Source organism: Globicephala melas, chromosome 2 (genome assembly GCF_963455315.2).
Source record: "Globicephala melas chromosome 2, mGloMel1.2, whole genome shotgun sequence".
Taxonomy (NCBI): domain Eukaryota; kingdom Metazoa; phylum Chordata; class Mammalia; order Artiodactyla; family Delphinidae; genus Globicephala; species Globicephala melas.
This window is the reverse complement of record NC_083315.2, coordinates 34,497,721-34,525,207: the sequence shown is the minus strand read 5'-3', so window position 1 is coordinate 34,525,207 and position 27,487 is coordinate 34,497,721. Positions and strand designations below refer to the sequence as shown.

The window sequence follows — 27,487 nt, the reverse complement described above, 5'->3', positions numbered from 1 at the left end:
CCTAGAAGCATGAAGAGAAATCTACCTAATCAGAACAGTTATGACAGTAAATGTTTGAATCCCCTGTCGAGGAGATACTGTCTTTTATAAGAAGGAAATTTCCAGAGATTTGCTAAATAAAATAAACATAAAGCATAAGGGACTGAGGGTAAACATCAAAGCTTTGGTTCAATATGTCAAACAAATGTGAATAAAAAGAAAGTAGGTTTGGCGATCTTAATGATAAGCAGAGCAGAATTTATGGCAAATGTGGCATAAGTATCATTTTTATATGGGTACTTGGCACATTTCTGTAGTAAAGAGATTAATGATCATAATAGCAAAGTTCATGAGACAAAAATAGAAGTATAAGTAGAAATCCACAGTCATGTGGTTTTGGGGGGATTGCATCATATCACAGTTTAACATCAAATAGCAACAAACCATATGAATAGTATTATAATTAAAGTCCGGATTTGTTTTAAGTATCAGTGAAGGATATATAAAAATTGATCCTATGTCAGGCCAACAAACAATTCAAGTTCAAGGAATATAAACTATGTTGAAAGCTTATACAAATCACTCAGTCATTATCTCCAGCGCTAACCATCTAAGAATGGACCCAAGTTGCCAATATGAAGATCAAAGTGTTGGCTGTATTTATTGAGGACCCAGAGAACATCACTGTAAAGAACAGGGCTCCCTGGTAGAGATAGGCTGGAGAATGCGCTTGGGACCTCAGGCCACAGTAGTTGCCTCCCATTGTCTCCCTCCTGTAGGTCCTGTAATGGATCTGCGAATCTGCATGGAGGACTGCAGCCTGTCTGGAAAGATCAGGTGTTGAGAGATGGAAAGCCCAGGGTGAGATAAGGGTCTGCTGACTTGCCTCTGGAAAGAAGGTTCTGTGCCTTGTTCTAGGTGTACTTAACTTCAGGAAGTCAAGGAGGAAGCTTGGCTCTTTTTACTGATCCCTGGAGTAGGGAGCAAGACAGAGCTTGCTTCCTTTTTGAGGCATAGGAACTCTGCCCAATAAGTGTTGGCCATTGGCCTTCTTTTTGCTTGTTGAGTAGCCATTGAGGTGGGAGAGAGACCAAGAGTGCTCCTTTCAGCCCTCCAGAGTAGGAAAGCTATGTCTATGGAGTGAGGTGAAAATTGGTAAAGAGAAGATGGGTTCCCTCCAAAAAGACGAAAAAGATTATAAGTTAATGATATAGTGATACTGGGCTTCCCTGGTGGCGCGGTGGTTGAGAGTCCACCTGCCGATGCAGGGGACACGGGATCTTGCCCCGGTCCGGGAAGATCCCACATGCCGCGGAGCGGCTAGGCCCGTGAGCCATGGCCGCTGAGCCTGCGCATCCGGAGCCTGCGCTCCGCAACGGGAGAGGCCACAACAGTGAGAGGCCCGCGTACCGCAAAAAAAAAATATATATATATATCTATATCTATATAGTGATACTAACATATATAAATAATGTATAAATTATATATTATATACATGTTATATATACAATTTATGTATAAATTTTTATATGATAAGTATAAATAAAATAATAATAGAAACTAAAGTTTTAGAAAAGTAAAAAAAAACTCTACTAAATAAAAAGCTGTTGGATCAAATGGGAAATAAAGCTTACCATAGTGAATTACTTTGGAAGTGATGGACCTTTGAGGCCATCTCTTTCAGAATGTTAGTAGCTTATAACTGTATGATGTGAATTTTGATTCCTGATGGGTGTTTTTCTCTCCCTTGGACCTCAGCGAGAGGGGGCATTGGTTATTCATCTTCAGCAGTTTCTGTAGCATCTGTTTTTGCTTCTAAGCTGCTGCCTGATGCTCTTCATATTTCTGGTTCCAACCATAATTATTAACTTCCACTCCTGCAGCTTTTTATTGCTCCCACCAGGCTTCTATTATCATAAGAGAATATCAGCTAATTGGACTTGGTTGTAGTTAACCCCTGGATTCCACAGTTGTTGAATGACAGGTAAAGAATTGTCTAGAATCTGTTAACTTTGGATTCCTTCTGCACTGGAGAATATAGCAGGTGTCTTTTAAGTTGCTGGTACTTTGAGAGTTGGACTCAAAACTTAGATTATGTAGGAGCATACTGTTCCCTGCAGAAAAGGTATTTTTTCTAGGTCCTTTACCCAGACACTGCAGATGCTGTAATATACAGCATCATTATTTGTCAGGTGACCGCTCTTGTGTGGCTGGGGTTTCCAGTAGAGCAGACCTGGTGCTAACTGGCTTCTCTAAGGGCTGGAGAGAGTTAAGTAAGTGTGTATCTATCTGTTTCCTGTTTAATCCCAGATGCTAAAAAGCCTTTTTTTGGCAGGTTCTGGCTCTAGGGTTTGTTTTCTTTGTGAGCAATAGGTACCTATGGCAGTGAAGGGCTGAAACAAAGTTTATTGTTGGCATGGCTGCAATGGGCAGCCGGAGCCTCCATTTCCTTGGCCATTATTCCTCTTGTTTTACACATGCAGAATTAAAAAAGGGAGGTATGGCATGAATTCTAATTCATATGGATTTAGGGGAAGTTGGACAGGAAGCTGGGCTCTGGAATGAGACTGCTTGGGTTTGAATCCCAGCTTCACTTGTTACCTGTGTGATATCTCATGCTTCATTATCCTTTTCTGTAAAATGGAGGAGATTAGTACTTACCTTGTAAGTTAGTTGAAATGACATTTAAAGCACGTTGAACAGTACCTGGCACAGAAACACTCAAGTGTTAGCTATACTCATTTATGTTGTTATTAATAACGTGAACACTTGCTTTTCTTTCAGAATTGAGCACTTTGCCGAAATCTACAGTCAAAAAATTGGCATCAAAAAGGAAGTTCTTTTGAAAACCTTGTGGGGAGATTATTATATAAATACGAAGGCTAAGAAGATTATGAAGGTTGATCAGGTAATGTGGCATATGTCCCTGTTGATTGTTGGTCCCATTGTTGCCCTATGAAAACCTGTACTGTAACACACCTGTAATTTGGCCTTGGTGTATGGGAGTCAGTTTATGAGGGATTTTCTACTGTATATATTTGGCTAAAGTTCACGTGTCTTATATCCAAGTATTGCTTAAATACAGTTCTTTAGGACTGCCTGGGTTTTTTTGTTTGTTTTTTCTTTTTAAGAGGAGCAAAAATCTCAGATCCTGTGCATGTGAACTCAAAGACACATATTTTGCATCAGGCATTTGTGTGTCCCCTTCATAAAGAGACATCTCTTTCAGACATCACTGTGTGGCCCACACTTTATCCCTAGTCTCAGCTGAGGCCTTCTCTCATTGAATGTCAGTCAGCATGCTTCGCTGATGTGGAGAGGCAGGTGCTCCCTGGAGCATTTCATTCTATCGATTGAGGTGATGTAAGGCTGCTGAATCACATAGCCTCAGAGGATGCTTTTCTTGAAGATTTTTTTTTTAATGTAAAATTCAGGATTTTATAAATTCATTCTCATTGAAGAGTATATATATTCCCTTAAGAAGGTATTTATAAGTATAAAGCTATAGGAAAGAAAAAATATCAGAAGCCAGCACTGCTGATGCTGTGGTTTTCATTTCTTTCATTCTTTCTGGATAGATACATACATCCCTCAGTTGAGATTTTGCTGTTTATATAATATAGCTGCTTTTCTGCTTGACATATTGTGAACATCTTCCGTTGCCATTAAAATCTTTCTATAAACAGTGTATTTAAGAAGGAGCCAGTGTATGAAGTGGGAAAAAGCATGGTTTGAGAATCCAACTCTGTTTGAATCTCAGCTCCACCACTTACTAGTTCTGTGACATTTGTCTCAGTTTTTTTCATCTGCAAATTGGAGATAGTAATATTTACAGGGTGGTTAGGATAATTATATGAACTATCCAAGAAAAGCCTTTAGAACAGTTCCTGTCACATAAGGACCCTATTACATCATTTACATAATCATTCTACATAAATGTAGAATCTACATAAATCCTGTAAGATTGGACATAGTTTTTATTTCTGTTTCACGAATATTTCAATATTTTAAGTAAAGCTGTGGTGGGCATCTTGATAAATACATTTTTATGTCTTGACAATGAGCTTTTTCTAACCAGGCATTCAAAGGTAATGGCCTAATTTCCCAATACCTTGCCAGTAGTTCTTGAGAAAGAGGGTATCAGTTTATATTCCAGCTCTTGTATATTATCCATCTCAAAGTGCTCTTGCTATTATTTTGTACAGTTTGGTAAGAGAAATAATAGGGGTTTTTTTTTGTTTTTTTTTAATATCTTCTTCCTTGAAGTTGAACATTTTTCATGTTTAAGAACATTCTTTAGAACAAAGTCCATGGAAATTTTAGAGTGAAGTTTTAGCTCTCAGCTTGGGTATCATGTATTTCTTTGATGGCAGTGAAAGGACAACTGCAGTGATATAGCCCCCAAATGGTCTTGTTTGTGAAGTCCATGGTTCCTGGAGGAAGAGGACAGTGGGTTGTTACTGATTGTGGATTATTGGCTTTTTAGAGCATTCTTATAGCTACTTTCCTCCACTTTTCTGTTGAGTAAATATTTTCTGGTAGAAATGAAACACTGATAATAAAACATGTCAAGAATGAATATGTAAGATACCGATGAAATATTCAGAAATTTAAGCCCATTCATCCTTTTTTGCAGGCAAAAGGAAAGAAACCTTTATTTGTACAGTTGATCCTGGAAAATATATGGAGTTTGTATGATGCTGTCTTGAAAAAGTAAGGCTGTTATAAATTGTTACATAAATTGGGCAGTATAATTTGCCTCACTTTTCAGTTTGATGAGTCACACTTCAGAAAGCTGAGATAGACTGAAAAAATGAACAGAGCCTTTACAGAGGAGTTGATTACAGGGCTTGGAAACAATTTAAAGGAGTATGTGTAACCCAAGTAAAGGGTGACAGGAGGGAGAGAACAGCCATATTTTATAGAGTGCTGAGGTGAAGAGATATAAAGGATGGAAAGAAACATTAGACTTTTGTTTATACAAACTCAGTTTAAAATAAAATAGTAATTGTAGTAGAAAAGGTGCTTGATATCAAGGATCACTAATGGGGCACTTGGGGGGAAAACTTGCCTGATACAAGTGGAAAAGAATGTTTGCTTCAGTAAATTTCTAAGTTGTTCCAGAGATGGAATAATGATTTTTTAGTATTTATTTATACAGTTGCTTTACCAGTTGACATAGCTTTTTTAGGGAGATTGTGGAATGGTGCTTCATGGGACGTTTTAAAGAAAAGTTCATTTGGAAGTGTATGGGTAGAGGTTGAGCAGTTTTCTCCTGTGGCAGGAGCCCCTTCAAGCGTTTTTATTTTTTTGTAGTAAAAGTAATACATTAGGAATAAATGTGTCAAACAATGTTGAGTCCCTTTTCCTCACTGCTCCTTTGTGTCTTTATGTGATCCTTCTCTCTCCTCACCCCTCACCCCCCACCCATCCTGTACGTTTACTATAGGGACAAAGAAAAAATTGATAAAATCGTGACTTCTTTAGGATTAAAAATTGGAGCCCGAGAGGCACGGCATTCAGACCCTAAAGTTCAGATCAATGCTATTTGCAGTCAGTGGCTTCCCATATCTCAGGCTGTTCTTGGTATCCTTTATTTTAATGGTTTTTAATGCAATCATAGATTTGACTAAACAAGAAAAACCAGTGTGTTATTGGCAATGTGGAAATCCTCTGAAAATAAAGCATTTCCATCCAAAGTCTTCTGGGGTTATTTAAGGTTCCACCATGAAACTGTATTAAGTACTTTAAAAATGAATATATTAATATTAACTAGGACTAATACTAATATCAACCTGAATGTTCTTAAAAAATGTTTCTAGTTTTTGTTTAGTAATCTGTAAAATAAAAACTTTTAGACTAAGATTTACATATAAGTAGATAATTTAGATGTTTGTGTTAGGATCACTGGTTCATTTTATTTATTTATTTTTGAATTTTATTTTATTTATTTTTTTATACAGCACTGGTTCATTTTAGACCCATATTTTCGTTAGCTTGTTGATACTTCCTCTCACATTAGTGATTCCAAAAAGACTTGATTTTAAATGGCTTACATTAACTAAAGTGAGTTTATAGATGAATTTAGACTGTCTTCTCTTCCTTGACCTGTGTGTACTCAGCCGTACCCCTGCAGTGGGCTGGGGGTGCAGTGTCCTGGGAGTGAACCAGCAGTGGATCTCAGAGCTGTGATAGACACATACCCCTACGGTGACACTTGCTCTGGTGGGGGACCTTCTTGTATCATAGCTTGTGGCTGATGGTTGTTTTATACCAGTTTATGAAACCACATAAAAGATTTTGAGGACTTAAAAGGTCACAGTTAGCCGTGCTCCTAAGTTCTGTTGTCCTTCCTCACTTGTTCCATAGGATGTCAGTGTTAGAATATCTATCATGAGGATCCTTTCTGGGCTCTAGAGTGTCCATGAACTCCCTGAAATTGTATCCATGTTTTGAGATGTGATATATGGTGTAGTGCTGCCTTATAGTCCAGGCATCTTATAGACATACGTTGTTACCTCAGTATTTAGTGCATACTGTGACTCTCTGCCATGGTGGAGGGCACTTGCTCAAGGTTTTGAGTCCTTAACAGCAGACTTCAGCTATGGTGTGTCAGAAACTTCCTAGTCCCCTTGATATTACAGCCGAGAGAGTGGAGAAACTGATGTGCGCAGGATCGCAAACATTTGATTCTCTTCCACCGGAAACCCAGGCACTGAAAGCAGGTGAGGTAAAGATGAACACAGCAGGTAACATATTTTTGAGTCCTAAGTCCAGACTACTCTAGACCAATTTGCTAAATGCTAGTTTGCTAAATGGCCAATTCCACAGACAAACAATTTCACAAACATTTCACCAGTTGCCTTTTGTTTTCTAACATTTCAGTTTTGCTAGAGCCATTTTGCTCTGCCAGTGGAGTGGGGATACCAGAGGCTCTGAGACCGCTACCTTTTGCCTTGATCACATTTCATAATCTTATAATCATGCTGTATTCCATCCTCCTAAATAGCCAGGAATGTGTTCCTAAAGTGCCACAGCACCACCATTTTGTGTCCCCAGGGACTGTGGAAAAGGGATTTCAGGGGCTGTGCTGCTCTTTTTTTTTTTTTTTCTTTTGCGGTACGCGGGCCTCTCACCGTTGTGGCCTCTCCCGTTGCGGAGCACAGGCTCCGGACGCGCAGGCTCAGCGGCCATGGCTCACGGGCCCAGCCGCTCCGCGGCATGTGGGATCTTCCCGGACTGGGGCACGAACCCGCGTCCCCTGCATCGGCAGGCGGACTCTCAACCACTGCGCCACCAGGGAAGCCCAGTGCTGCTCTTTTGAAGCCCCGTATATGCGCTCCCCAGGAGAGGGATCCTCCCGTTCCAGGCTCCGTGTGGCTCCATGAAATGCATGTGTATGTACTCACTTTCTCCTGTCCTTTTTCTCCCAATCTACTGACTTTGTAGCCCCTGCCCCCCAAGTCACTGCTGTGCTCAGGGCCACTGTTGACTGTCCTTTGTTATACCTTTCAGCCAGTTCTCAATCCTCATCTGACTAGATCCATCACTACCATTTGACATGGTCGATCACTCCTTCCTCCTTGAGTCATTTTTTTCCTTGACTTCTAGGCTTCCACATACTCCTACTTTCTCCCTGTCTCCCTGGCTATTTATTCTTTTTTCTTTTTTTTTTAAAAAAACAGAAAAATCAAACAGAAGTTTAATAACATATATACATGGGACAGACCCAGGAAAACAGAATAACTGGCCGAAACCCTCACCTTAAATACTGTGAGTGGTTTAGGACTTCAAAGGGGAGGAAGGCAATTCACATGAAGATGGAAAAGCAAAAGTTTGGTTGAAAAGAATGTTTGCTGGGCTGTGCAGAGACTCTGGGACACAGAGTGGACTCTGATCTCTAGGTCCTTCCAGTTTTCCCCACCACACCTGTCCCATATTCTTTGCAGTGATAGCTGCATATTCTTTTCTGGTGATAGCTCTATTCTGGGACCAGGTCCTTTATCTAAATTCTTTAGGCAGCTAAGGGGACATAAAAAGAAAGACATCCTGAGTCTTCTGCTTCTTAAAAATAATCAGCCTAAATTAATCCTCATGCCAGAGAAACACATTCTGGGGTGGCAAATTTTGCTCTTCAACAGTTCTCCCTTTGAAACGTCTTCAAGGAGTGTCACAGTCCAGAAGCTGAGTTCGTAGATTGTTCCATCTCATTAAACCAGCCTCAGTCCTGACAGTAAGTCTGTCTAGTTAAATTCATTTCTGGAGGCAGTGATGCAGGTGGGCTCTCAAAGTTAGGCTTATAAGGTGCAAGCAATCGGGTCTTATAAGAGGCATTTCTATGGAGACAGAAGAAAAAGGTTAATGGTTGGAGCAAATTATAAACCAACTTCTGAACCTAGGAGGCAGCCAGTCAAGATTTCTAGATGTCAGAGTCAAGTATCATCTGCATTGTGAAATGTCGTTGATGATGTCTTTGAGTGTTCAGGTAAACTTTCTGAGCGGCTTACACAGCAACGGGCCTGAAGATTGTCTAAACATGGGATGTTGTGTGGTGGTCTCTCTCAAGTGTATTGCAGGTTGTTCAGCTTCAGTTTGCAGGGCTTCAGGAAAGGGGCAGCTTTGGTTCTCAGTGATTCCGAATCAAAAGTGGAAGAAAAATTGGAAATGTGACTTTGGAGAGTTGTAGCCAAATATTTGAGGAAACTAGAAGAATTCAGGATCCAGTCCAGTTTACCAGTAGTAAAACAAAACCTCGAAGATGATAACAAAACTAAAATCGAATATCCGCAAGTGTGTATTATAGTTTCTATTGAAACATAATTTTTTTTCTCTGAAATCACCCTCATTTCTACCCAAGATAGCCAAATTAAGACTAATTTGTTTGCAAAGTAAGTTTAGTTTCATTAAACTTGGACTGATTATTTTTATAGATCCAGCAAGAATAGCAGCTGACCATATAGGCTCTTTTAAATCTGCTTTGCTGGAACTTTTCATAAGGAATTTCCAGATTGAACTTCTAATAGTCTCTTGAGGCTCCGGACGCGCAGGCTTAGCAGCCATGGCTCACGGGCCCAGCCGCTCCGCGGCATGTGGGATCTTCCCAGACCGGGGCACGAACCCGTGTCCCCTGCATCAGCAGGCGGACTCTGAACCACTGTGCCACCAGGGAAGCCCTGGCTGTTTATTCTTAATCCCTTTTTCCAGTTCCTCTCCATCTCCCTGACTTTTTAACTGTGGGATACCCCAAAGCAAGGCTTAGTCTTTGGACCTCATCTGTTTTCTACCTGCTGATCTTGTCCAGTCTCAAGGCTTTACATGACAACGGCATGCTCTTAATTCCCACATTTATCTCATGCCCTTGCATCGAGTCCATCTGCAAATCCTGTTTACTCTTCCTTTGAAATATATCCAGAACAACTACTTTTCAACATTTCCACTTCTGCCTCCCTGGGTCCTCCCTGGACCATGATCTCTCATCTGGTTATTACAATAGCTTTCCAGCTGGTATCCCTGCTGCTGTTCTTGATAGCCTTTCGTGTTTTCTCAACACTGCAGCCAGGGTGATCCTGTTAAAAATTGAAGTCAGGGCATGTCACTTTGTTCCTCACAGCCTTTCAAAGTTTTCCCTGGCAAGACTTCTGATAGATATTTAATTCTTGCTTCCTTTATTCCTTATTTGAATTTTGTTTTTGTTTTTGTTTTTTCTCTACGTGGGCCTCTCACTGTTGTGGCCTCTCCTGTTGCGGAGCACAGGCTCTGGACGCGCAGGCTCAGCAGCCATGGCCCACGGGCCCAGCCGCTTCGCGGCATGTGGGATCTTCCCGGACCGGGGCACGAACCCGCGTCCCCTGCATCGGCAGGCAGACTTCCAACAACTGCACCACCAGGGAAGCCCCCTTATTTGAATTTTACTGTTGAATTCTTTACATGTGAATTATTTTGATGTGGCGTGATTTTTTTAAAAAATTACTAACCGATGGTTTTTTATCTTAACCAATGGTTTTTTTATGTAGGTTAAGAAAAATGTCAATATGTTGATAGGAAATTGTGTTAAAATTTATAGATTTAGGGGAAATTGACATCTTTATAGTATTGAATCTTAATTCATTTCTAAGGTTTTTGGTTATTATCATGATAAGATATTTTTGTCTGTTTTATTTTCTAACTTGTTTTTGTGAGGGATTGGAAAAGCTACTGGTTTTTATGTATTTTATTAGTAAGCTACCTATTGACTATTGACCTTTGGTAAAATTTCTCAGTTCTATCCCTTCTCCACAGGAAACATTTCTGAGGGCTTATGGTGGGTGGTTAAGCCCGTTTCCTAGCTTTAGTTCTATGTGGGAGTTCCTCCAGCCCTTCTCCCACCCTATCAGTTTTGCTTTTCTTTCCTCATTTCTGCCAGTTCTCTTGCTCTTGTTCTACTATTTTTCTAGCAATTTTATACTTTTCCAGATGCAATTTTTATCATAGTGGTAAAAGATTATAGGTTGCTTATGTATTTAGATGATGCCGTGTTCTAAACTTCGTAATTGTTCTCAGAAGAATCTGGCTCTTTAATAATGGGAAAAAACAGTAACAGTTTTATTTCCTGTCTCTTTAGCTTTTATGAAATGTGGAAGCGAAGACACTGCTCCGGTTATTATCTTTGTTTCCAAAATGTTTGCAGTTGATGCTAAGGCTTTGCCTCAGAATAAGCAAAGGTAAGGATAAAGGCAAAGTTGGGCTGGGCCAGGGAAGTGGTGTAGGTTTGACGGGGCTGCAGTGAGGGTGTGGGTGGGAAGGTGCAGATAATGCTTTCTCTCCTCAGCCTGGAATTCATACGCCGCAGCCCCTGCGGGACCATAAAATTTGCAGGGTACTTTATCTTTTTGTGATACCTCTGTGGGAGATGGTTGTTGAAATCAGCTCTGGGACTGTTGATTTGAATTCATGTCAGTTTGAAGAGCAGTAAGAGTAGTGGTAGCCACAGTTAACTTCTATTGAACATCAGGCAGGGTCTAATCTGAGCCTGTCTTGTCTGCCCCAGTAGAGATTGTTGGATGGGTGAGTATCTCTGCTGATCTTCGTGTGTATTGTGCGTGTATGGAGGGAGACGGCTCATTTCTCAAGTTTCCAGAGTCTTGGAGGATCTATTCTACATCGTATGAGTTGGTCATGTGTCTTCCCCTCCTTCCCACCTGCACTGCCCCCCACCCCTCACTAGTATAAATGATTAGATCCCGATCATTTCTTGTGAGAGTTATTGCAGCAGTCTCCTAGCTGGTTCCCCTGCCCCAGTATCTAACTCTGCCAGTCCATTTGCCATCCTTCCTTCAGTATGATTTTGGTGTCTGGAATGAAAAGATTCACTCGATATAGGAGCTTGGAAGCTCCTCTTCTGTGCTATCCACAGCTACTCTGGGGGCATTCTGTGTAACAATTTTTCAAGTAACCTGAGAGAACGGATATAAATATTACTTCTGAAGAAGGTCCTAGTACCTCAGGCAGCATCTCAGATCTTGCTCTTTTATGTTGTAATTAATAATGATGATAACACTAATAATTGGCTGCAGTTTATTAAGCTTATAATATTCCTGCCTCACCATTGATTATGACACTTAGATCTAACAACAGTTCTGCAATGGAACTGTCTAATGTTTCAGTCTTACCTGAGGAAATTAAGAGGCCTTAAAAAGACTAGGTAGTGCACTCAAGGTTACGTAGCTAGAAGGAGGCCAAAGCAGTATTTGAATCTATATCTGTCTAGCTTGAAAACCTATGGTCTTCTACGTCACTGTGTGGAATCTGGCCTATGTCATTCTGCGCAGCTTTTTAAACTCCACCTCTAAATCTAGGCAGGCAGCCTTCCAACCTGCCTGCCCTTTTTAGATTCTGGGCCTTTGCTTTTGCTGTTCTCAACTATACTCTTATCAAATTCTTGCTGAATACTTACTTGCTGATAAGTACCTGTTAGGTAACATCCTATTAGGAGTTTTTGAGGCAGTTCCTCTCCCTCTGAATCCTGAGTCTTTGTGTTCCTTTGGCATCCTTCTTGAGAACCAACTTCTTGTAGTAACAAGACGTGATCTTCAGATAGAAGCCGCGTTCCTTGGTCCCTTGGTTCCCATCATCTCAGCTACCTGGTGGTGTGGTTACTGATCATACCAACTATGGCCAGCTTTCCAGCCCTTTCTCTGACACTCTCCCAGCCCACCCCTTGGCCAGCTTCGCAGAGGCCAGAGCAGGAACATTCAGCTTGGAATCCTGAGGGTGGGTGGTTTTGTGTCGTTGCCTCTTTTCCTTTCTTCTCCAGATTCATCTCCCCAGTCTGCCATTTGACGCTCCAGTCAGCATTCTCACCTCTGGTCTCCTTCATCCCTGCTGTTGCTGACTGCCGTCCCCTCAGAACTGTCATCCATAGTTAGCTCAACTACAGCCTCAATAACTCACTGCCCACAGATGTTCCTTGACTAGTAGAGCTCTGTTTTCTTGCAAATAAATTCCTCTTTATTCTCAATAAATACTAGTTTACACAATGGGTTCTTCATATAAAACCTTGCTGACTTCTCTTCCGTCTGCTCTGTTTACCTCTGCCACCACTCCTGGTACTCACAGCAGTGCCTGGCACATAGTAGACGTTAACTGGATGGATGGATAAACATGTAGATGGACAGCAAGCCTGCATGCATTTGATGCTGATTAGTAAATATAAAATGCTAATCATGTTTGAGCTCAGGCAGAATGAGGATTTACTATATGTGAACAAGTATGCTTCTTTCTTAACCAAAGCTAAAATAAAACCACATTTACTTAATGTGATGATGATTTTATCGTCTTTAATTCCTTCTGGATGGGAGACATAGCCTGATGATAACGAGTATAGAGTTTGGAGTTATCTGTATTTGAATTACGGCTCCTCCATTTATTGTCTATGTCACTTTGGGTCGTTATGTAAATTTCCTAAGCCTCCGTTTCTCGTCTGTAAACTAGGAGTAATAATACCTGTGTCATTTGTTTTGATTAATATGTGCTATAATATACGTAGAGTGAAGAACACAATGTCCGTATCATAGTGATAAGCCCATTGGAAGAGACCGTTTCTCTCCATGTGCTAACAAGTTCATGGGGGGTTTTTTTCCCATCCTGTTTGTAGTAATAATAATGTATTCTGCATTTATATTTTAATTCATACTTTTCAGATACTCTTATAAAAGATTTTAGCAAAAGTCCAGAAACAAGGTAAGTTATCTAAGGATTGATTGAAGGAGCAGCTGGAGTGTGTAGCCTGAAGAAGAGAAGGGGGAGGGGAAGGGCATGAATGCAGATGATTGAAAGGAAAGCAGAGGGAAGAAGGTTTGTTGGATGTTGCTCCAGAAGACAGAACAAGAGCCATGACGAGAAATTATGAGGAAGCAGCTTTTATCCTGTGTTTGAAAGGCCTTTAACATGTAGAGCTTCCAGTAAGGAGGAGCTTATCTCTTGTAGCGAAACTGCCAACAGGTTTGATTGCCTAACGACACCTGAGCAAGCCATTCTCAAAGGTCGCGCTCTCATTTTTTTGTGTCTTACGGCACAGCCCTACCACCTGCATTGGGATGGGTCTGACTAGAAGGGGCCGACTCCTAGAACCGAATTCTTCGATTTCGAGGGGCAGGTGCTAAGGGAGTGGCATTGGTGTCCAGCCCTAGTGGGAGGTCTTGTCTAGCAGGCAGGTGTCTGAAGAGGATAGCAGTGGACAGTCAGTGACTTAAGCGTTCACCTCCCAGGGTAGCCCACACAAAGTAAAAAGGGGTTTTAGGGTACCTGACATCAGGATCTCTAAGAGCATGTGGCCGTTTAGAATGCACGTGGACAGTGCACTCTCAGCATGGCCATCTGAATGGGTTCTAGTGCTTAAGGAGAGAGAAGGGGAATGGGGAATGGCAGGTTGGGAGACGAGATTATCAGCCAGGTGTCAAGTCAGAGACCAGGGGGTGAAGCAGGAATCATAAAATCACAGTGGGGGACAGCAGGGGAGGCAGGCACAAAGTGACAGATCAAGCAACGTGACCCACCCCCCAGATGAACCCCCCAGCAGACAGCCAGACACACCCACGCACTGCCTTTTCTCTGGTGGTACTTGGGTCTAACACAATGACTGATAATCACTATTTGACCTCTTATCCTGATGAGTTGCCAGCGTTCAGCCTGACCCTTCTTCTTGGACCCCAATTCTCCGTGAAGATATACTTTTGTACTTGAGGAGAAAACCTCAGTTTCTCATTGAAGTCTTATGCTTGTCTCTCTACAGGGGTATTCTGAGCCCCGGTGTCTGTTACTCACACCCTTCCTTTTCCTGTCCTTTGCCTTATTGAGGAGGAACATCGGTACCTAAGAAAGGTTCCGTGCTGTCGTGTGTGGCTCTGTGTGGGGACGTGGGCTCTCGCATGTCAGTTCATAAGCTCAGACTAGCTGAGGACGCAGCATTCTCAGAGAAAGCCCGATAGGCCTTCTCTCCTCTTGCTGCAGTGAGGGAGAGAACTTGGAGAAACCTTCCGCCCAGAAGGGACTGGGGACCAACCGTCATCTTCTCCAACCACGTTAATACTTGCTGTTTCTCTACTGGAAGAGACTGAGAGATGCTTGATGTTGCCAGGTGTTAACGTGTCTGTGGTATCCTGTAGACCTCTCACTCAGGAGGAGATTGCCGAGAGGCATGAGCGTGCAAGACGAAGGCACGCGGAGAAGCTGGCAGCCGCGCAGGGCCAAGCACCCTTGGAGCCCACGCAGGACGGGAGTGCCCTTGAAACGAGTCCACAGGGAGAAGAGCTGAAAGGTATAGCTTTCCTAAATAGGCTTTGGTGAGACGGGATGTTTACTTAACTTGGGACAGTCATCCTTTAGCTCTTGGGCTTTTTAGCTTTAAAGGTAGCTTTTATCAGTATACTTTCATTCTTGGTGTTTCCTTGCTGAAACTGGGCTGAATATAGCATATTCCCTGTTCCCTCTGAGTTTCTCAGCAGTCCCTGGATTGGAGAGAGCATTCCTGGCACTCATTATCCTTTGGCTTCTGGCAGGTGATGAGCAAGAGGTGGAGAGTGAGACCCCTAAACCTGTGCCCCAGGAAGGAAATGACCGAGAGGCTTTTATTGCATTTGCTCGAGTATTCAGTGGCGTGGCTCGAAGAGGAAAGAAAATTTTCGTCTTGGGGCCCAAATACAGTCCTCTTGAGTTTTTGCAGCGGGTAAGAATTGGAAGTAAAACGTTAGTTTATTGTTTCAGGGTTCTGATACTTTGTCAGATTGGTTGAGATTGGTGATTACCTTATTAGTAGATTTATTTTGTCTCTAGAAAGGCACATTCAGGTGAATCCATGTACTTCCTCTTGTGTTAATTCAGTAACATTTGGTAAATCTGTCTCGCTTAGTAGCATTTAGGAAATTAAACCAGTATGTGAACCAAGTTTTCAAACCTTATTTAGTTAATTATAAGGCTTTTCTGCTCAAGGCTAGAGGAAGGAACTGGTAAGAACAGATGTCATGTTGGAGCCAGGGCAATAGCAGATGTTCAAGAAATATAAAGATCCAAAAACTAGGTGGTACAGGCCAAAGGCATGGGCAGTGAGCAGGTGATAGGCAACAGTTTCTTGGCAGGCAGATCCCAGAAATTGATCAGGAGGGTCTGAAAGTCAGTGAACAGCCAGCATCTAAATATGTCTGAGCCAAAGGGCAAGTAAGAAACCACAAGCTAGAGCCGTCAGAACATTTTTGGACATAAACCAGGTATATATGTAGTAAATAAATGATAAAGGTCATAGGATGAATGCCAGAGGTCCAGGGAGCCAGTCAGGATCAGCAAGAAGCAGTAAGTTAGGAGCTTCTAAGACGTGCAGCGTCACGAGCAGAAAAGCACGTGCTCCTCTCCTTGCAGGTTAACCAGGGGAGCTGCTGTATGAATGAGAGAGAGGGAGATGGCAGTTGACGGAAGTCTGTGCCGTCAGCTGCCTTGCTTTGAATGCTAATTCCATCAGTTTTAGCAGTCTGATCCTTGGACATTGCAGTGCTGAGTGGTGGCTAAGCAGTTCGTGCTAGTCTGTAACATGTTTGGATTTAGCAAGAAGGAGCGCAGCAGTTGGTGTGTATAGGGTTAGGTTTTATGGGAGGGAGAAAGTGCTGTGATGGCATGTGTAAAAATCCATCGATGATCATCTTACCATCTTGGTTTACACATAATTGATAGTTTGTTATTTATCAGAAAGGGTGCTCTTGGTTAATTTTTTTCCTTTTTTACTCTCTAAACTGTCAAGAGGAGTAAGAAATTGTTATTTAGTGAAACACTGATTTATTGGGCATTAGAAATTCCACGAGCACTCCAGTTTATCTTCTGTACGTAGTGTATCTTTGCTCTCGTGGGACTCAGGATTGAAATCAACTGCTTATGTGTCAGATGACTAAAGCAGGAATGATAAGATGAATTGACAGCACGAATGACTCCTTATTTCAGTAATTGGATCCCCGTAAAACCTAATTTCAGCTACCTAAAAAAAAAAAAGTGAGTATTTCAGACATATCCCTTCCTGGAATTTTGTGTTTATCCTTTGTATTATTTTTTTCTATCGCTGCATGTTACAGATGACCACAAATTTAGCAGCTTAAAACAATACATGTTTTCTCATCTCACAGTTTTGTTTTCGTTTTTTAATTGGTCCTGCCTTCCAGTGCAGCCCAGAGCAAAGCCACTCTACCTTATCAAGCACACACTCTGTGTACTTTACTTAATCCTTACCACCATCATCACTCAACCATCCTGCCATGAGTTTAGTATTATTTTACTATTTTCTTTTTACAAATGAGAAACCGGAGACTCAAAGAGTTTAAAAAACTTGCCCAAAGTCACACAGCTAGGAAGTGGTGGGTCAGGGCTTTGAATTCATATCCGTATGGCCCCCAAAGCCTGTGCTTTTTCCACTACACCAGTGGTTCTCAAAGTGTGATCCCAAGACAAGACCAGCAGTACCGGCATCTCCTGTGAACTTGTTAGAAGTGCAGATTCTCAGGCGCTGCTCCAGATCTACTGAAGAAGGCATTCTGGGGGGTTAGACCCAGGAATCTGTTTTAATAATCCTTCCTGGTGATTTCCTTGCCTGTTCAAGTTTCAGAACCACTGCCTACCATTCTGCTTCCCCACCTGGCTGCTGCTTCTGTTCACATCTGACCAAGAATTTATAGGTGACTTCTCTAGGGCTGGACATTACTATGTCTCTGGAGCAGAATGTGCTGCGCACACACACCCTTCCCCCAAACACATACACACACGTACTCGGTAACCAGAGTCTTTTTTTTTTTTGCGGTACACGGGCCTCTCACCGTTGTGGCCTCTCCCGTTGCGGAGCACAGGCTCCGGACGCGCAGGCTCAGCGGCCATGGCTCACGGGCCCAGCCGCTCCGCGGCATGTGGGATCCTCCCAGACCGGGGCACGAACCCGCATCCCCTGCATCGTCATGTGGACGCTCAACCACTGCGCTACCAGGGAAGCCCCAGAGTCATTTTTAAAACTGCAGATATGATGTACCCCTTTCCTACTTAAAGTTCTTCAGTGTCTCCCCAATGCACTAAGGAGAAAGCCCAAACTCCTCAGTGTGGCTTTTGTGTGATGTATCCCTTACCTGTTTTCCAGCCTCCTGTCTACACAGACCTATTCATGTTTGCTACTCACATGAACTAGGAATGTTGTCATCACCTGGGAGTTTGTTAGAAATACAGAATCTCAGGCCCCACCCCAGACCTGCTGAATCAGACTCTGCATTTTTTTTTTTAAACATCAACCTTAAGTTTATTTCTTTTTGAATTTTATTTTATCTATTTTTTTATACAGCAGGTTCTTATTAGTTATCCATTTTATACTTATTAGTGTATACATGTCAATCCCAATCTCCCAATTCATCCCACCACCACCACCCCCCACCCCCCCAGCCACTTTGTCCCCCTTGGTGTCCATACGTCTCTACATCTGTGTCTCTATTTCTGCCCTGCAAACCAGTTCATCTGTACCATTTTCCTAGTTTCCACATATATGCTTTAATATACGATATTTGTTTTTCTGTTTGACTTACTTCACTCTGTATGACAGTCACTAGATCCATCCACGTCTCTACAGATGACCCAGTTTCGTTCCTTTTTATGGCTGAGTAATATTTCATTGTGTATATGTACCACTTCTTCTTTATCCATTCGTCTGTCGATGGGCATTTAGGTTGCTTCCATGACCTGGCTATTGTAAATAGTGCTGCAGTGAATATTGGGGTGCATGCGTGGTTTTGAATTATGGTTTTATCTGGGTATATGCACAGTAGTGGGATCGCTGGGACATATGGTAATTCTGTTCTCAGTTTTTAAGGAACCTCCATACTGTTCTCCATAGTGGAGAACAGAAATTCCCACCAACAGTGCAAGAGGGTTCCCTTTTCTCCACACCCTCTCCAGCATTTGTTGTTTGTAGATTTTCTAATGATGCCTATTCTAACTGGTGTGAGGTGATACCTCATTGTAGTTTTGATTTGCATTTCTCTAATAATCAGTGATGTTGAGCAGCTTTTCATGTGCTTCTTGGCCATATGTATGTCTTCTTTGGAGAACTGTCTATTTAGGTCTTCTGCCCATTTTTGGATTGGGTTGTTTGCTTTTTTAATATTGAGCTGCATGAGTTGTTTATATATTTTGGAGATTAATCCTTTGTCTGTTGATTCGTTTGCAAATATTTTCTCCCATTCTGAGGGTTGTCTTTTCATCTTGTTTGTAGTTTCCTTTGCTTTGCAAAAGCTGTTAATTTTCATTAGGTCCCATTTGTTTATTTTTGTTTTTATTTCCATTACTCTAGGAGATGGATCAAAAAAGATCTTGCTGTGATTTATGTCAAAGAGTGTTCTTCCTATGTTTTCCTCTAAGAGTTTTAGAGTGTCTGGTCTTACGGGTAGGCCTCTAATCCATTTTGAGTCTATTTTTGTGTATGGTGTTAGGGAGTGTTCTACTTTCATTCTTTTACATGTAGCTGTCCAGTTTTCCCAGCACCACTTATTGAAGAGAATGTCTTTTCTCCATTGTATATCCTTGCCTCGTTTGTCATAGATTAGTTGACCATAGATGCGTGGGTTTATCTCTGGGCTTTCTGTCCTGTTCCATTGATCTATATTTCTGGTTTTGTGCCAGTACCACATTGTCTTGATTACTGTAGCTTTGTAGTATAGTCTGAATTCAGGGAATCTGATTCCTCCATCTCCGTTTTTTCCCTCAAGACTACTTTGGCTATTCGGGGTCTTTTGTGTCTCCATACAAATTTTAAGATTGTTTGTTCTAGTTCTGTAAAAAATGCCATTGGTCATTTGATAGGGATTGCATTGAATCTTTAGATTGCTTTGGGTAGTATAGTCATTTTCAAAATATTGATTCTTCCAATCCAAGAATATGGTATATCTCTCCATCTGTTTGTATCATCTTTAATTTCTTTCATCAGTGTCTTATAGTTTTCTGCATACAGGTCTTTTGTCTCCCTAGGTAGGTTTATTCCTAGGTATTTTATTCTAGGAATGCAAGAGATTTCTGTGCATTCATTTTGTATCCTGCAACTTTACCAAATTCGCTGATTAGCTCTAGTAGTTTTCTGGTGGCATCTTTAGGATTCTCTATGTATAGTATCATGTCATCTGCAAACAGTGACAGTTTTACTTCTTCTTTTCCAATTTGTACTCCTTTTATTTCTTCTTCTTCTCTGATTGCCATGGGTAGGACTTCCAAAACGAATAATAGTGGCGAGAGTGAAATCCTTGTCTTGTTCCTGATCTTAGAGGAAATGCTTTCAGTTTTTCACCATTGAGAATGATGTTTGCTGTGGGTTTGTTGTATATGGCCTTTATTATGTTGAGGTAGGTTCCCTCTATGCCCACTTTCTGGAGAGTTTTTATCATAAATGGGTGGTGAATTTTGTCAGAAGCTTTTCTGCATCTATTGAGATGATCACATGGTTTTTAAGATATTGTTAAAGATGGTGTATCACATTGATTGATTTGTGTGTATTGAAAAATCCTTGCATCCCTGGGATCAATCCCACTTGATCATGGTGTATGATCCTTTTAATGTGTTGTTGCATTCTGTCTGCTCGTATTTTGTTGAGAAGTTTTACATCTATATTCATCAGTGATATTGGTCTGTAATTTTCTTTTTTTGCAGTATCTTTGTCTGGATTTGGTATCAGGGTGATGGTGGCCTCCTAGAATGAGTTTGGGAGTGTTCCTTCCTCTGCAATTTTTTGGAAGAGTTTGAGAAGGATGGGTGTTAGATTGTCTCTAAATGTTTGATAGAATTCACCTGTGAAGCCATCTGGTCCTGGACATTTGTTTTTTGGAAGATTTTTTTTTTTTTTTTTTTTTTTTACAGTGCGCGGGCCTCTCACTGCTGTGGCCTCTCCCGTTGCGGAGCACGGGCTCCGGACGCGCAGGCTCAGCGGCCATGGCTCACGGGCCCAGCCGCTCCACGGCACGTGGGATCCTCCTGGACCGGGGCACGAACCCATGTCCCCTGCATCGGCAAGCAGACTCTCAACCACTGCGCCACCAGGGAAGCCCTGTTGGAAGATTTTTAATCACAGTTTTAATTTCATTGCTTGTGATTGGTCTGTTCATATTTTCTATTTCTTTCTGGTTCAGTCTTCGAAGGTTATAGCTTTCTAAGAATTTCTCCATTTCTTCCAGGTTGTCCATTTTATTGGCAAACAGTTGCTCGTAGTAGTCTCTTAGGATGCTTTGTATTTCTGCAGTGTCTGTTGTAACTTCTCCTTTTTAATTTCTAATTTTATTGATTTGAGTCCTCTCCCTCTTTTTCTTGATGAGTCTGGCTAATGGTTTATCAATTTTGTTTATCTTCTCAAAGAACCAGCTTTTAGTTCTATTGATCTTTGCTATTGTTTTCTTTGTTTCTATTTCATTTATTTCTGCTCTGATCTTTATGATTTCTTTCCTTCTGCTAACTTTGGGTTTTGTTTGTTCTTCTTTCTCTAGTTCCTTTAGGTGTCAGGTTAGATTGTTTACTTGAGAATTTTCTAGTTTCTTGAGGTAGGCTTGTATAGCTATAAACTTCCGTCTTAGAACTGCTTTTGTTGCATCCCATAGGTTTTGGATCATCGTGTTTTCATTGTCATTTGTCTCTAGGTATTTTTTAATTTCCTCTTTGATTTCTTCAGTGATCTCTTGGTTATTTAGTAACGTATTGTTTCTCCTCCATGTGTTTGTGCTTTTTACGTTTTTTTCCCTGTAATTGATTTCTAATCTCATAGTGTTGTGGTCAGCAAAGATGCTTGATATGATCTCAGTTTTTTAAAATTTATTGAGGCTTGATTTGTGACCCAAGATGTGATCTATCCTGGAGATTGTTCCATGTGCACTTGAGGAGAAAGTGTAATCTGCTGTTTTTGGATGGAACGTCCTATAAATATCAATTAAATCTGTCTGGTCTGTTGTGTCATTTAAAACATGTGTTTCCTTATTAATTTCCTGTTTGGATGATCTGTCCATTGGTGTAAGTGAGGTGTTAAAGTCCCCCACTATTATGTTACTGTTGATTTCCTCTTTTATAGCTGTTAGCAGTTGCTTTATGTATTGAGGTGTTCCTGTGTTAGGTGCATATATATTTATAATTGTTATATCTTCTTCTTGGATTGATCCCTTGATCGTTATGTAGTGTCCTTCCTCATCTCTTGTGACATTCTTTATTTTAAAGTCTATTTTATCTGATATGAGTATTGCCACTCCAGCTTTCTTTTGATTTCCTTTTGCATGGAATATCTTTTTCCATCCCCTCACTTTCAGTCTGTATGTGTCCCTAGGTCTGAAGTGGGTCTCTTGTAGACAGCATATATATGGGTCTTTTTTTTGTATCCATTCAGCAAGCCTGTGTCTTTTGGTTGGAGCATTTAATCACATTTAAGGTAATCATCGATATGTATGTTCCTATGACCATTTTCTTAATTGTTATGGGTTTGTGTTTGTAGGTCCTTTTCTTCTGTTGTGTTTCCCACTTAGAGAAGTTGCTTCAGCATTTGTTGTAGAGCTGGTTTGGTGGTGCTGAATTCTCTTAGCTTTTGCTTGTCTGTAAAGCTTTTGATTTCTCCATCGAATCTGAATGAGATCCTTGCTGGGTAGAGTAATCTTGGTTGTAGGTTCTTCCCTTTCGTCACTTTAAATATGTCATGGCACTCCCTTCTGGCTCATGAGAGTTTCTGCTGAGAAATCACCTGTTAACCTTACGGAGTTCCCTTGTATGCTATTTGTCATTTTTCCCTTGTTGCTTTCAGTAACTTTTCTTTGTGTTTAATTTTTGCCAGTTTGATTACTATGTATCTCGGCATGTTTATCCTTGGGTTTATCCTGCCTGGGAGTCTCCGCGCTCCCTGGACTTGGGTGGCTATTTGCTTTCCCATGTTAGGGAATTTTTCGACTAAAATCTCTTCAAATATTTTCTCGGGTCCTTTTTCTGTCTCTTCACCTTCTGGGACGCCTATAATGCGAATGTTGTTGCATTTAATGTTGTCCCAGAGGTCTCTTAGGCTGTCTTCAGTTCTTTTCATTCTTTTTTCTTTATTCTGTTCCACAGCAGTGAATTCCACCATTCTGTCTTCCAGGTCACTTATCTGTTCTTCCGCCTCGATTATTCTGCTATTGATTCCTTCCTGTGTATTTTTCATTTCAGTTATTGTATTGTTCATCTCTGTTTGTTCTTTAGTTCTTCTAGGTCTTTGTTAAACATTTCTTGCATCTTTTCTATCTTTGCCTCCATTCTTTTTCTGAGGTCCTGGATCGTCTTCACTATCATTATTCTGAATTCTTTTTCTAGAAGGTTGCCTATCTCCACTTCATTTAGTTGTTTTTCTGGGGTTTTATCTTGTTCCTTCACGTGGTACAAAGTTCTCTGCCTTTTCATTTTGTCTATCTTTCTGTGAATGTGGTTTTCCTTCCACAGGCTGCAGAATTGTAGTTCTCTTGCTTCTGCTCTCTCATCTCACAGTTTCTGTGGATTAGGATTCCAAGTACAGCTTATCTAGTCCTGCTTAGGGTCTCACAAAGCTGCAGTGAGAGTGTTGACTGAGTTGTATTCTCATCTGGAGGCTTAGCTGGGGAAGTATCTGCCTCCAGACTTCCTTAGGTTGTTGGCAGGATTCATATCCTTGTAACTGTGAGCCTGAGGGCCCCAGATTCTTTTGGCTGCTGTCAGCTCCTAGAGGCTCCCTGCAGTTTCCTGTCATGTGGACTCTTCCAGCCTGGATGCTTACTTCATCAGGCCCGAGAGGAGACTGTACAGTGAATTTACTGGCAAGACAGAGTCTTGTGTGACCTGAGGTCATCGTGAGAGTGACATCCCATCACCTTTGCCATATTCCCTTGGTGAGAAGCAAGTCACAGGCCCCACTCACACTGAGGGGGAAGGGATTGCATAAGGAGGTGAACACCAGGAGGCAGGGATCATAGGAGGACCGCCTTTAGTCTGTCTGCTCCATCCTTCTGTTGCTTTTCCCTATAGTTTTACAACCTGTGTGTGCCTTACTAAAGAATATCCTGTTTGTGTACTTTGTTTAAATGGAATCTTACTGTAATTATTCTCCAGTTTGCTTTTTAACTTAACATTGTGAGGTAAATTTATGTTGATGCTTATCCTGTAGTTCATTTATTGTTCACTGCTGCATTGTATTTCATTATAGAAATATTTATCCATTTTCCTTTGAATATGTATTTCGGCTGCTTTCCTTTTGTGCTAATCGAAACAATGCTACATTGAATATTTTTGTACATCTTCCTTGTGCATATTTGCAAAAAATTCAAGGTAATATGCCCATAGTGGAATTGCCTGTGTGTATCTTCAGCTTAATTGGATAATTCCAAATTGTCTTCCAAAGTAGTTCTGACCTACACTCCCAGCAGCAGTGTTTAACAGTGCCGGTTATTCCGCGTCCTCTCCAAAATTTGGTATTGTCAGACTTTTAATTTTTGCTAATCAGATGGGTATGATATGATGTTTTGTTATGGTTTCAATGTGCATTTTCCTTATTACTCTTTTAACATGTTTAGTGGTCATTTTTGTTTTCTCTTATGAAGGTATCTCTTTGGGTCATTTGCATAATTTTCTGTTGTACAATATATACTTTTTAATATTGGCTTTTATATATTCTGTATATTAATTTTGTATATTCTTCTGTGTATTCTGAATACTAATTCCTTGTCATTTTTAAGTTTTGCAAATCCCTTCTTCAGTTTGGAACTTGTCACACTTCTTATTTAGTGTCTTTCAGTAGACAGTAGTTCTTAATTTTAATGTAGTTGAATTCATCAGTCTTTCCCATTATGGGTTTTATTTTTTGTAACTTGTTTAAGAAAATTAAAATTATGACTACACTGAAGACACAAAATTTTCTGTTTTCTTCTAAAGTTTAATGTTTGCCTTTCATGTTTAAATGTTTAAGTCAGTGTTTGTATTATATATGGTATGAAGAAGGGATCCAATTTGATTTTTGTCCGCATACAAATAACCAGTTGTTCCAACACCATTAATTGAATAATTCTATCTTTACCCACTAATCCTCTTTGTCAATTCTGTAATAAATCAAATTTCACATGTACATTGGTCTGTTTCTGGAGTATTAGACTTCATCTTTTCTGTTTGTCTGTCACTGTCTCTGTTCAGTGTTGTCTTCTTTTCTACATGTTTTGACATCTAAAAGGCCAAATTCCTCTACCTTGTTTTTCTTTGTATCTCGTTTATTCCTAACTCTCTACTCTTCTCTATAAACTTTACAGTCATCTTGTCAGGTTCCATGAAAAGTCCTGTGGAGACTTTGGTATTGATTTAAATCAGTACATGTATGGCACTAGTCAACATTTTGCAATGCTGAATCTTTCTATCCATGAATGTATTAGGTATAGCTCTTCACTTATTTAGGTCATTTAAAATGTTTTTTATTAAAGTTTTATCATTTACTCTATAAAAATCTTTAATCACTTTTGTTACAAATTCCTAGCTCTCTTATATTTTGTTGATATTGTAAAAGTTACTGTTTTAAAAATATATTTTTTTTCTGTTGCTGATTTATAGACATACAGTTAATTAAGTTTTGTATATTGGTCTGTGGCCATCTTGCTAAATTGTCTTAGTCATTATAATTCATCTGTAGTTTGCTTTAAGTGAATGATCATACTGTCTATGAATAATTCTGTTTCTTCCAATTTGATCCTTGTGTTTTAAATTTCTTCCACCCTATCTTCAGAGCTCCCCTACAGAGTTGTCCCTGAGTCAGAACATGTACATTCAAATGTATCAGGGGCCTGAAAGGTCATCATTTTCATGAAGTTTCCAGGTCTACCCTAACACGTTATCTTCTCCCTCCTCTGAGATTTCATGAATTTACTTGCCTGTACTGCTTTTGTGTCACTCACTCTAGGTTTGCAGTGGTAATTATCTTTGTATATGTTATGTCTCGGACGTTTTATTCTCCTCCTGGCACCGGCACAGTGCCTTGGGCCTTTCGGTATCAAAGATAAGTTGGTTCCTTGGTTGAAATGCTTTCAGGGCACTTGCATTTATATGGAGGTCACTGAATAATTCGAGACAATATCTTGAATAATTTGAGATAGTATCTCCATAAGAATAAATGTGATGTAGGGCGAGTTCATAAATCTCTTATCCCTGTAGCATATCTTTGCATGTGAGTGTGCTGTGTCTTCTCATGAGTCCCTAATATTTCACAGCATGCTCTCTTCCAGATGAGCAGTGTAGGATATAATATCAATAGCAGTTGTTTGGCCATTACATGGCATGTTTATTACGTCTAACTGCTCTTCCAGAGTTACTCATTTTCATCTTGCTCAGCATTAGCACCAGCCCTTGTTGAATGCTTAAAGGATATTATAATAAGATTATAATTGACATGACATTATAATAATATTATTACGATTTTAAGTGGTAATAGTAATAATGAGCATTGAAATAATAGCCTAGTGGTCACCAGAACTGGTGTTTGACATGGTTCATGTAAATACTAGCAAAGGGCTATGGGGATTTTTGTTTGTTAGTTAATGTGGTGCTACCAGGTCACAACAGAATTTATATTACTTAGCCATAAAGCTTATGATTATGTGGAATTCTTGACAATTTTTGAATATTTGAGAGGTTTCACTATTTCAGAATTTATTCATAAACTGAGACTTATTTTTGTATCATGCCATTTCAGATTTACATGTTTCAGGTTTACATGCAATATGACTGCACTATATCTTACTTTTGAATAAAGTAACTTTGTAGGTATTAACTGATCTTTTCATTTGATGCCTTCTAACTTATCTTCCTTTATTTATTTTATTTTTTTGCCTAGGTGCCATTAGGCTTCTCAGCTCCATTAGATGACCTTCCCCCGGTCCCCCACATGGCATGCTGTACCCTGGAAAACCTGTATCTTCTGATGGGAAGGGAACTGGAAGATCTAGAGAAGGTACCTCCAGGAAATGTGCTAGGTAGGGTGGTGCTATGTATTATATCTGTAGTCCATTCTGAGAGATTACCTGTCATACAAACTAAGTGAAGTCTTCAAAGGAAATGGCTTTGACCTCGTTTTTGGTTTGTTTATTTTTGTCCGGTGTCCTTAGGCTTTAACTTAGTGCATTTGAGTAATTAGCATGCATAACAATAGCTTGCTGTAAATTATGGTAGTTCTACTTTAAAAAAAGTAATCTGTGAATGCTCTGTCCTAAGCTGGGGTTCTATTTGTTTGGGAGCAAGAAGGAGAATTCCTGCTCACATTAAAGTCAGTCTAGATGAACAAGACACTTCTGGTTCTAAATTATCGGAAACTATTCTGATGTAGAGGTCTATTTTCTCGCAATATTTTTTATCCATTGAATGTTGCTTTATATTATATATCCATAAGTACTCCTCCTTATCTCCATAATGTTTATTACTTGCTTGGCTTCTGCTCTTTGTGTGCAGAATTCACATTTTAAGGTCCTTAGTGCAATCCTAAAGACTTAGCCTAAGGAATTTCCCTTGGATCATCACAGGAACCTGAGTGTGTTGTGGAATGTTGTATCCCATTCTGAACCCTTAGGGTCCTTGTCAGCTATAGAGCTATTTATTGGGTGATTGCTTGGGCTGGGGATTCTTTTTATGTTTTAGAGAAATGATCTAGACTACTGGTCCAGAACAGCTGGATTTTGTCCACTTCAGTCCAGGAAATATGCCAAAGCATTTTGACGCTCCCTTGCTGAGACACATTCTTTCTTAAATTTTTTCATTCCTTTTCTGTTGTTGTTTTGTGCTTTTGGTATGAAATTAGTAGAATTCCTAGCTTCTCATCAGTATTACCCATTCTTTTCACCCCTTTGGAAAATGCTGTTGAACCTTAACAATTGATATAACTTTATGAGCTTCCGTAGCCAGAAAAATATTTTATCAGGAAGGACATGGGAAGATGAATGGAAAACACCCTAGTTTTGTTTATAAGCCTTCCTTGGGATTACTG

General features: G+C 40.4%; 1 protein-coding gene across 3 annotated transcripts in view; it reads left to right on the top strand.

Moving 5' to 3' along the window:
* The window catches only part of EFL1 (elongation factor like GTPase 1), a 136,295-nt gene that overhangs the window by 24,544 nt on the left and 84,264 nt on the right, over positions 1 to 27,487 (top strand). For all 3 annotated transcript variants that reach the window (XM_030878478.2, XM_060293775.1, XM_060293776.1), the window contains 8 exons: positions 2,764 to 2,887; positions 4,616 to 4,692; positions 5,429 to 5,565; positions 6,582 to 6,704; positions 10,580 to 10,679; positions 14,622 to 14,773; positions 15,015 to 15,181; positions 26,345 to 26,483. In XM_030878478.2, coding sequence (XP_030734338.1) covers positions 2,764 to 2,887; positions 4,616 to 4,692; positions 5,429 to 5,565; positions 6,582 to 6,704; positions 10,580 to 10,679; positions 14,622 to 14,773; positions 15,015 to 15,181; positions 26,345 to 26,483 — 1,019 coding nt within the window. The remainder of the gene's footprint in view (positions 1 to 2,763; positions 2,888 to 4,615; positions 4,693 to 5,428; positions 5,566 to 6,581; positions 6,705 to 10,579; positions 10,680 to 14,621; positions 14,774 to 15,014; positions 15,182 to 26,344; positions 26,484 to 27,487) is intronic.